At 34.7% G+C, this 12,038-nt stretch overlaps 1 protein-coding gene across 1 annotated transcript in view; it reads right to left on the reverse strand.

Moving 5' to 3' along the window:
• NEK10 (NIMA related kinase 10) overlaps positions 1-12,038 on the reverse strand; it is a 99,873-nt gene that overhangs the window by 27,062 nt on the left and 60,773 nt on the right. Inside the window, 2 exon segments of the mRNA XM_071560174.1 lie at positions 6,472-6,558; positions 6,646-6,805. Coding sequence (XP_071416275.1) covers positions 6,472-6,558; positions 6,646-6,805 — 247 coding nt within the window.

Below are 12,038 nucleotides of genomic sequence, written 5' to 3' on the forward strand. Positions count from 1 at the left end.
CCACTCTGTTTTACAAATGATATCTCATTTTGAATGAGGAATAAGTATATGTTTAATGAAAAGATAATTTTGCTAAGTGAAAGTCTGAGTAGTAAGATTAGGAGATTCTACAATAATTTACCCACACAATTAATGGATTTTAATATAACGTCCTGCATCTTTATCTACATGAGATTTTTTTCTGCACTAATAACATTGTAAGCATTATCATTAAACAAGAACAGAGACATCTAATCACTGAAACAGAAGTAAAAGAAAAGATTTTATGTCAAATTTATACTAGTTTTCCCATTGCTGTTCTTGTTACAACAGTTATATTAGTTCTAGAGCAAGAGTAGAACAAACAGTAGAGCAAACACATTTCTGAGTCTTGAAGCTTTTTGTGTTCAAACAGACTTTGTGCTGTACTCTGAAATAAAGTGCCTTTATTTTTCTTATTTTTCTGAGATCTTGTGAATTCAAAAAAAAAAACAAATCCTGAAGGAGGCTTGCATCTGTCACACCAAATTCACTTTAAAAGCAAAAGAAATGATACATCTTTAGGCCAAATCTGTCTCCCTAAAAGGGAGACACAGAAAGAGAGAGAGAGTGAAGGAAAAAGAAACCAATATTTTATTCCTTGGTAATGCTTTGCTTAGCAAAACAGATACTAAAATTCTGTAGTAGCTAGCACAAAAGATTGCTTGATAAGAATAGCCGATTTGTGTAATAGCAAAAAAAGTAGGTCCTCATGGAAGCAAAAGTACTTCAATTAACCTTGTCACTGAAACAGAAAATCAGACAGAAAAAGACAGTGTCCACTGCCTAGAAAGTAAAGAATTAAATGAAAATTATGATTGTGTCTATTCAAGGCCTGCCTAAGATGCAGACACAATAATGCAAATGCAAAAGCAGAAGCTTTGACTGAACTGAGTCATGTTGCTTGAGGTAAGGAGTTTGAGTTCCAGCCTCAGACACAACAAACACCATATTATGTGAATATATGCATGACAATTTGTAACAGAAGCCACTTGGCTAGAAAACTAAGTTTGAACACAGCTGTTTGCTAGAATTTTCTAAAAAACACATCCCCCCTTTTCCAAGTATTCATACACAAAATTGGGTTTGAAATACAATATTCTTTGGCTGTTTCTAATAGATGGTCTTTCAATGAGTAAAGGGATTATATCCAAATTTGCCTGATCAGTTTGATGACTCACCACATTTGACTTGCTAATCTGTGAGTTTATGAGTGTATCTACGAGTGCATGATATTTCACACCAGAATCTGTCTCACCACTCACTGTACATGGCAGAAACGTAGTATTTTCTGATTCATATGCTAAAGTTGGGAAAACACTCATTAACGTTAAAAAACAAGATCAAAAAACCACGGAAATCATGATGCAGAACTTCAATAAACCATAGCAAACATCCTCCAGCCTTTTATTGTTTACTATTGTGTTAAAGATCCACTGAGCAGCTACATCTGAGAGTCACTATGAATACACAGCAAAATAATTTATTCAATAACCACAAGGAGACTCAAACATGTAAAAGTCATTGTAACAAACATACACATGTTTATATACACGCATAACACAAACGACCTTATAAACCTTAGTCTTCTGTGTGTGATTTAGGCTAATCATACAAAGCCAGGCAGAGTATGAAACAACATGAACATGTAGGCAAGTTAACTAATAAGTCATGGAGAACACAGTGCATCCTGATGTTCAGCCCAGGGTTACTTGGATAATATTTCCTTTCACCATGGCTACTCATTTGTCAGGGATAGGATAGCAGGGCAATATATGTTTTGTTGAATTGCCTTGCAAGAGGCTATTTCTCAGTTTGAGGTGACCTCAAGGAAAACGAAATACAAATCTTCCATCTCTTTCCTGTTTCATGCCCACTCATGTTAGAACGTGAAAGACACATAAACCCCAAAGCTTATCATTCTCTCATAGCCTACCTATTTGAGTGCTACTTTGGTCTTTAATAGCTGATGTAATTAAAGCAACTTCTAAGGCTTTAACTTCTTAAAATACATTGACATCAGAGCAAATCATACAAACAGATTTTAATAGGCAGGTTAGTGTTTACTCTTTCAGGCACCTAACCACCTAATTTCAAGAAATGAGCTCATAACGTGATATAAGATCAGAAAAACCTGAGGAGACAGTAACTTAGGTTTTGGCTTTAACTTTCACTTCAATGGTATCTAAAAAAATCTCTGAAAACTCATCCAACTTTGATCAGACTGGTAGAAAAACTGAACCACGATTTCGTATTAGCAGAAAACTTCAATATATCTCCTTGAATGAAATGGAAGCAAAGGAAGAGGTTTTTTGAATGATAGCTTAATACCCTTTACAGGAGAAAGGTCAAGTTACCTTTATTTATTCAGAATATTCTTACTAAGCTGTTCTTTAAATTACTATACACTGGAATGGAGAATCGCAATCACATTAATTAAGCCATTTTGCAGAGAAAACAACTAAGTTCTTTTCTCACCAGCAGTGACTCCATGAACAGCAACAGAAGTTGACATAAACCTCCTTTGAACTTAATTCCAACATCATACAGGAAAACCAGGTCTCAGCAGAGCTTGTCCTAGCTGATGTTTTCAACAAAGTCCCGTTACCCCAAAGTCTCAGAGAAAAGTGAATGGAAAAGCAAGCCTACAAAACACTAAAATCCCCAAAGATCTTCACAAACAGCCCACTGTGCAAATGATAGATTTCTTGATGCAATAATAATTTTCCTAGAATTTACTAAGTTTGCCCATCACAATCTAAAGAACCATATATAGCACATGTCAGATGCTATTATACTGAAGACTTTAAAAACTACCCAATCATCTTATTGAAAGACTATCCTCTCAAATCATCAAACACAACAGGTCTGAGTTAAAAAAAAAAAGTAAAAATAAAACCTCAGCTCTGTGATCACAGAACTTGAAAGATAAAATGTAGCTGCCTGCAATGTAGCCCACATTACTGGCTCCAGACAGTAATGGCAGTAATGGCAACATTACTGAATAGGGGTTTATGCCATACAGTGTCTATTGCTATCCTCAAGAGCAATTGAATGCAGAGCTAACTGATGACTTCAACTCAGAGCCCAATCACTTGCTACATACAACATGCAGGTTCCTATTTTGAAAGTATCCTAGTTCTAGAAATCTTCAATTATTCACCCGGATATGAACACCACCTGTACAAAACTCAAGTCCTGGCACTGTGTAAACAAGTTGTATTTCTAAAAGCTCAAAGAAAGATATGGGAGACCCCTCTAGAGTTACATCACTAGAATGTTCTTCAGGTAGATCTGTGGTGTCTTCATTAGATGGTAACTGAATACTGTTTGATTGCAGAAATTTAGGAAAGGAATCTTGAATATCAATGTCTTTGCTTATTGGTCACAAGTTAGATCAGGGATTCCTCAAAACACTGGAAACATAAGTTAAATTATGAGGCAAGAGAAAAACGTCTAAGCAAGATACACCAGCACAACAGGACTGTGCCTTGAGGCTTCTTAGCCTCATGAAAAGCTAGTGGCTGAGCAATTCTGAAAGGAATCTATTGCATGCTTCATTTCTATTGTGAGGATTTCTAATAGCATGTTTTACACAGAAGTGTCTTTCAATGTATTTAGGATGCTGTCCCAACTGCAGTGAAAATGAACATGTTCAAGGGAAACAAAAACTACTTTCCACAGATAGCATTCTCAAACATAGAGTAAACTTTCAAATTCTCACTCAACTGACACACTACGTGTACTGGACTACTAAGCATTAAGACATATCATGTACTTTCCTGCTATTTTGTTTTACCAGCACAAATGAAGGTTCAGTTACACTGTAAATCAAAAGCAAGTAAAAATCCCTTAAATGTGTCTAAGCTAAGGTAAAGTTGGGAATAAGAATATGGGAATAACAATAATAGGAATAAGAAAAAAAACTGAAGCTATAAACTGTTATTATCCCATCACTCTTCATTGTGTTTTGACTTAGTATGGCCCTACTTTCTGTCAGTCTTTATCTTTTCAACTAGTAAGGGCTTCGGGGATAAAAAAATGCATCTGTCATGACTGCTCCTATGTTTCTGAAAGGTACAGAATCTTGCTTCAGTAGGATTAATCATTTCCAGTACCAGGAACAACTATTCCAGAATCAACATACCTGGCATTTGGCCATCTTAGGAGTATTCAAAGGAGCCGGTCTTGTAGAAATACATTGTCTAGACTAAGAAGAATATTTTTTTTCTTAAAGGATAATTGAAAAGCAGAGTAAGTCAAATTATTGAAAATATTATCACAATAATGGACGATAAAAAAGGTTACGCCTATTACACTGCTAAATGCATATCAGCTTCTGTGTCACTGAACAACTCAATATATCACACCTTTTTACAAGATACCACCCTAGTTTTAAATTAGAGCCATATTTTTTACATTGCAGATCACGTTTACTCAGAGAATTATGTGATGACAGTATGATTAGACAAATCTTTTCAAGATCTTCACCAATATCACTGTTAGTAAAACCCACATCTTCATGTTAGCAGTTTCCAAGCTAGCTAGATGAATGTTGGTCACATTTTCCCCCGCTATGCTGACATGCTTGAAAAAACCATGGCTGAGAATTCAAACTCTGATAACCACTTAGTAATGAATGGAGCATAACCCGAGCAATGCCCACTTATCCTGAAGTTATAATTATTTTTTAAAGCTATCTTTTCTTTATCCCTGAAAAGAAGAAACATTTGCCACCATTAATTACAACTAGTCTACAACACTGACTTCAACATTAAGTAGAAGCTACAGGTGATCAAAGAAGACTGCTGAGTTACTTTTCAGAAAAAGCAATCCTGAAGTATCCATATAATAATTAAATTCTATGTTGGGATTAAAATGAATTATGATATCTAGAAATGCTGATTAAAGTTACCGGGACTGACAGGAACTGACTGGATCGTTCCACTTAAAATATTTAATTAAAACTATGGAAACCTGGTACTGTAATATTCAAACATTAGCAAAGTTGATGTTTTGGTAATGCCCAAATCTTAACCAAGCAAAACAGATTACAAGGAAATCAGTATTAGTAGTGCTTTGGGTGTGTCAAGTTACAAAGGTTTCAAATGTCTGTGTACAATGCTGAACTAGCCCATAAAGAACTACACTTCTATGAGACACACAATGTGTTATTCTTCAGTATAAACACAAAATACAACATTTGTCTCTGTAAGCTCCTTTTCCTCAAGCGGTTCCTTCTATGCAGCCATTTCCCACAGTTAGATTAAGATTTGCTGTATCCTGTAGCCTTCTACTGTTACTCTCCTACACAAGAAAGCAACAAAGAAAAAGTGATTTTTAAAATTTATTTTTTGGAGAAAAAAATTGATAATAATCCCAGGGCAGGCTGGCCTCAGGTTCTCCAGCCTTTAGAATGGCAGGCTATCCAGCTACAATTAGCAAATCATATTACTGGATTTTAAGTAGAATTATCAAATCATTTATTTGCTCTGTGCTAATGGCTAGACATTTCAATAAAAGGCAGTCATATTTCTTCAGTACCTGGGCCAAAATCTAAAGGAAATCCATCTAGCAAATAGAATTACAAAATGATAAAGTAATGTTATTCTATTTTTTTATTGAAGTCTAGAACCTTGCAGGAATAACATTTGTTAATCTTCAGACAACATTCTCTTTACCCTTTAAAAGTACATTTTAAATCATCCACAGATATTCTTTCAGAACTCAATAGGATGAATTGAAATATTAAATTTTGCTTAACTCTAATATCCATCTCTTTTTTTCTAGTATAAAATGCTCTTTGGTTTTCTCTAATCAGAATCCCATCCCATTTAATAGGTAGGTCATGGTAGCTCACAATTTAGCAAGTAACTCAAAGCAGTTAAAGCCGTTTCTTTTTTTTTTCCTTTTTTTTTCGATTTTCGTATTTGGAACATAATCTGCAAAAATTGCTATTTAATATAACACCCGACATAGCTGATGCTTTCCTATATGATTACCATAAATAACTGCAGGCAGAATGAATGCTGTGGTTTGTCACATAATCCTGTCCTAATTCAAATCTAATCATTAAGCATTTCTTCAATTCCAATCAGACAATTCATTTGGATAGCTAAAGCTTGTCTCTTCAAACTTTCTTTTTCACACTCTTGCATCTGTTTCTTATCAATACTAGTCATCCTTGGGCTTCAAATTTAAAACTACCTTCTTTGTCAAGTTGCCCAATAATATTCCAGCTTTCACAGCTGTTACTCCAAAATATGAGGACAAGCTACACAAAGATTGTGTGATGTAAAATGTATTAAACTGGAAAGGGTTGCCACAGAGGCACAGTTATTTTCTTTACTTAGGCAACACAACAGATAATGAACTTGCAATAAATAACAAATTCTTGAACAAACAACTGCTTTGCTGTTAGAAAATGTACAAATAATTCTTAAAGAATCTTACCAATAGCAGACTCTTTCAAATTGCTTGAACTGAAGCTGCTTGAGTTGTCCAGTATGTCCAGCTTATCATCTAATTCAGAACACATGCCTGCACATGAAAATGAAAACAAAGGAGATTTTAACCCATCTCTGACCAGCATAAAAGCACTCTGATGCTACTTTTATTAAAGTCTACCTTTCTCTATAGTCCTGTGGTCCTCTACCAGGATTTCTTCATATGTTCCTTCCTTATATTTTCCACATGCAGACTGACAACTGTCAACTGGAAGGTCAGTATTTTTGCAACTGGCTGCTCCACTGCTGCTACTACGAAGACTCAACTTCTTATAATTTTTCTGACAACAAAGAACAAAAAGGAAATATTATATTTTGTGCTTTCCCAGCACTCATTAAAAAAATCTGAAAATGAAAGTGTCACTTGTGTATACACACATAAAAACACGCTTTTTGTTCCCACTTAGCTGCTATTGCAGTACTTCTCAGTACCTGGTTCAGTGACTGATTCTAAATTTAGAACAAAATTTTCAAGGTCTTAACCTAAACAAATTATTTCAAGTCTTTACACACAAGACATCTCTACTCTTCATGACAGTCTTTTCACAACAAGCACTGAAAGTGAGAAAAATTAAACAAATGCCAGACCAGAAGCAAATACTGAACAAAAGAAAACTAAAAGACCAGACAAAGATGGGTTCCTAGGTACAAGCAGTGGTAGATTTACCCTCTTCCAGCTTAGATAGTAAAGAGCAGTTCAGTTCTTGACAATGCAAAACCTGCATAACAGTCATGATGGTAGTAAAATATGAAAAGAACTTGATATCGTGTGATGTCAGAGAGACTCCAAGGCTGAACTGACCAAACACTGACTGGCATTATCAAAGCAGAGCTAAGAAAATAAAACACTCAATATAAATTATTTGTCTGTAACACTGAAGTGCTGCATCTTGTTTGTAGCACAGGGTTCTTGAATAAGTATAAAATTCTGCCTCTGCTGCTGTCAGTGTTTATAGTTTTTCTGGAAAGAACAGAAATCCCAGATCCCTGTTATTTCTTCTATTTTAATGCAACATATTTTGAAAGAAGATATTTTATGATCTCTTTATATATTGTCCCAAGCCTTCACATATTATTTCTGTTGTGTGCAAATAAATTCTTGTTTCGTTTTACTCTATCTTGTCAGAGCAAAGTGTGATAAAACAGGAGATAAAGTATTCAAATATATCAAGTTCAACAAATTAGTATCTTTAATATTAAAGTAATTTCAGGAGATAATACATCACCAAATACTTATATTCTTACTAAGTCTGTCTAAGATAATTTGTTTTTTATCTAAGGCAACATTCTTTCAAAGTTTTTTCCATGAAGTAATTTGACCTTACTAGGACAGAGCAGAGTGTGCACTAGAAAACCTTTCTCCTCAGAAACCAAACTACACCCCTGAGCACTGACTATACCACTGTCTGCTTCAATTACTTCCCCATCTTCTGTTCTATTCTCAAATTTATAACTTAACTTGTAAGAGATGACTTGTCAAGCCTTTCTTTTTAAATTCAGGTAGGAAAAGATCATTTCTTACCTAAGTAGTGGACTGAGCTTATGTCCAAGGTGCCACAATAGCAGTGACTGCAATGTAGCACTGCATGACAACCACTAACGATGACTCTCCTGCTCCCTTGTAGAGAGCAGTTTAGTCCTGGCATGGGAGCACACACTGTACCCCGAGCAGCCAGTGCATAATTACTGCAAAGAACCAACTCACCTGTTCTACATCAAAGAAAACAAAGTAAAGAAAGAGAAGGGTCAAACTGCATGGACATTTCAAACTTAAATCTCCTTTCAATATTTTCAATATTGAACCTCATAGCAACAACTTGTAAATCAGGTGGAACTGAGGAGAAACAAAAACGTTCAAAAAGACTGCTGTTATCAACTGGTGCCAGATCTAACTGCCCAGGAAGAAAGGAAACCTGCTTGAAATGTGTGAACTGAATTCCACAGTCCCCATGATAAAAATAGTTGTCAGATCTGCTGTAGAAACTGTTTAGAGATCAGTGAAATATATAAAGCCTCAAAGCAGGTATATAAACTGTAAAGCCATATAACCTCTCTACACATAAAATCTGGCCCATTTACATAATAGCTGAACATAGAAGACTATAATACTTCATTACTGATTTGGGGGTAATAAATAAATTTGCTGTAATATTTTTTGCTCCACCCAGAAAATACCTAATTATTTTTTAAAATGAGGTTATATAATGCTTTTTTCTTTTCTGAGCAGGACAACTGGCTAATTTAGAAGGACAAAAGTACCCTGACTAGAGGAGGCTGGAATGGGATGCAAGTCCCATGTTGCTTTTGCTCACCACTGGAGGGGGACCATAAGTATCTGCATAAGAACCTAAGGATATAAAAAACATAATTTTGTGAGAAGAGAATGGAGTAACTGTTCTCCTACACATTGAAACAACTATTTTCATATGCCTTGAAGTCTCAGAGAGACTTCTTTCAGATAAGCAGAAAGACAGATACTTATTTTTTGAAGAAATCTATGAAACAGTGGGATATTGAAAACATCCCAAACATTCAAATAGGAGGTAGGTTGATACACCTTTATTTGAACTATGCTCATACCTACACTTGTATTTTACAAATCTTTCCAGAGTTTCTATCAGTTGATCCAGTTTATTTTCACATTTTCATAATAAAACAGTTCTGTTTCCCCATTCATGAGATTGATCATCACCTTTGCTGTAAAAAAATCTGCCTTCTAGTATAAACAAACACAGCTGAAAACAAAAGTGAAGGGTAAAAAAGTCCCCCTGCAAAAAAAAAATGTTCAAATAATGAACCAATTAACTTTTTGCCAGCATTCATCTATCTTTATTCCTAAGTAAATGCATCTCTGGAAACTTGTGACCCAACCATGAAGAAAAAATTCTATGTTTGTCCATATACTGTCTGTCTCTTCATTGGTCACCATTACTACTGTAAAATCAAGATACACTTTATTTTTGGATAAGTGAAATCTAAATTTCTCCTTTTTACTTCTAACAGGAATCTAAAAAAAAATCTAAAAGAGAAAAACCCAGTAGGTTTAACTAAAATAAAGATATTGATCTTTTGGTTAGCTCTGTTTTCTCATATTGCTGTCCAGAAGAATTAACTTTTCTGTCTTCAAGAAATATAGAGCTCTCTAGTGGCATTTGCAAACAATGTGTAATTAATCTTCTTTATTTGAGACATTTACAATTACAACATTATGCTAGACAATCTCCATTTCAATTTAAAAAACCCCCACTATTTCTGCTATTAAACCATTTGCAAAAAACCTAGAACTTAGCAATAAAATGAATAATAATGAACATGAAATTGCCAAGGAAAAATAAAAAACAATCTAAAACAGTGTATTTCTTTCAGTAAGATGGTAACAGGTCTTGTGCATTAGGAAAAAGAAGTAGTTATATATAAGTGTTTAAGCAAGGCTTTTGACCATGTTTCTCATGATACCTTACAAAAAGCTGGGAATGTGACCTAGACAAAATCATGATCAGTTGGCTGTATAATTGACCATAAAAATTGGTAACTGCTTTGAGTGTTTGTTAAACTGAAAATGGATAGTGAGCACAATTTTTCAGGATCCTTTTTGACCTTGTTCCAAACCCACTCAATGTTGTCACTGAATTACAGTGATAATCTGCATAATGGATATCCAGAGTGCCTGTTAAAGTGCGATACATTCACATCATATATCATATTGCAGCACATACATCATACCCAGAGTTGTGTCAATGAAACTGACAATAGGTGTCAAAGAAAGTTTGGAGAAACTGGAGAAACTATAAGAACTGATGAAGTTTAAAAAGAGAGAAAGCAAAGTTCTCTGAACAAGGGGAAGCAACTGTACAAATGTACAGACTGAGGAAGGATTGGTCAGACAGAAGCTCTGCAGGGAAAGGTATGGGGATTTTGGTGGATCAGAAACAGAATTTGACTCAACAATACCATGCTGTTATGAAAAGGGGATGGCAAAAAGAGGATTATTTTCTTCTTTATACTGAGATGGATAAAGTAGAGAATAATTCCGAAGAATTCTGTATTCTTTCTCCATAATACCAGTAAGATCCTCCTAGAACTCTGTTTGAAAAACCATTACTGAACAGGAGAAAACATACATAAAGCAGAAAACATTCATTAAATGTCCCTTAGAATCCCTTAAACAGTCACAGTGCATTGATCTTCTTTGGGGGCAGGTGGTTCAAGGCAGTCCTCGTCACTATAAGTCCATTGCTGGTAAAACCTTTTCCACTGATTGTAGGATTGCCTTCTAGTACAATGGTATTCTGGGGTTATTCTGGACTCAGTGGTCTCAGAGTCCCTTCATGACACTTATAATTGGGTCTGAAAACTTGAAATATCATATATATCCTGTACATGCACATGCATATGTCCACTAATATCTCCTGCAAACAAGACATGCATATGATATCTACTCTACCAAGCATACCAAATAAGACCAAATTTTCTGCAAGCTAATGTTAGATACTGTACATCGCGCAGTGTATATGTGCTATGGGTACAACCAGAGTGCTTCAGGCATCCTCATGGTTTTCCAGATGTTACCTTCAAACGGAAAAAAAGACTTAATAAGAAGTGATTGCTGACTGTAAAGACAATTTTTGCATCTCTGCTGTTTGTAAACTGTTTCTATCACATGACACTTTTATGACTGCTCAAATACCTATCAGGAGAGACACAAAGTTAAAAAGCTTGGAGATGAACAAGATAATCTCTGACAACTCTTCCTGCTTTATATTCAATTATAGTATTTTGGAGCATTAACAAATTGAGGCTGAATTAAGCATATTATGGGGTTGTCCTTATGAGTTTGGTCATACATTTACAGAGGTAGCAATTTGGCTGTGTGACTATTTTCTACATTCAGCAATTCTTTAAAAAATTATACCCACAAAATAGTTTTTTTATCATTATTTTATTCTCCAAACATACATAGTATAAATCTAAAAAGGTTACTTTCATTTTATCACACCAACATTTCTAACATTTAAACTTTAAATCTAGTACCTGCTACATAAATGTCAAAATGGAACAGTGTCAATGGAGGGAAAGGTGGAAGAAGAAAACAATTTGTGGAATGTTGTCTTCATGAAATTCCTGAGTCCTCACTCATTTCCAAAGGGAATTGTATGCAGCAGTGCACAGTCAGTGAGTAAGATTAATTTTTAAAAATGTATTTTAATGAAAATATTTTAATATTCTAATCTGACATAACTACAGAACTATATTTTTGCAATAATAATAACCTGTTGCCTTCCAAGTGTTTAAAACCAAGTACACTTGTTGCTTCAACTGATACAGAAACAGTTGCTCCATACATACACAGTTGCTCTAAGAAAAAAAATCTTTTATGCACTGAAAGGCTGAATTGTACAAAATCTATTTCCAAGCACAAATAAAAACAAAATTAAAAAGAACGTTAATCCAATCTTTATGTCTTTTTCTGAGTTAACAAAAAAACCCTGATTCATTCAGATTAAATTGCTAATT

Source organism: Pithys albifrons, chromosome 7 (genome assembly GCF_047495875.1).
Source record: "Pithys albifrons albifrons isolate INPA30051 chromosome 7, PitAlb_v1, whole genome shotgun sequence".
In the NCBI taxonomy this organism is placed as follows: Eukaryota; Metazoa; Chordata; class Aves; order Passeriformes; family Thamnophilidae; genus Pithys; species Pithys albifrons.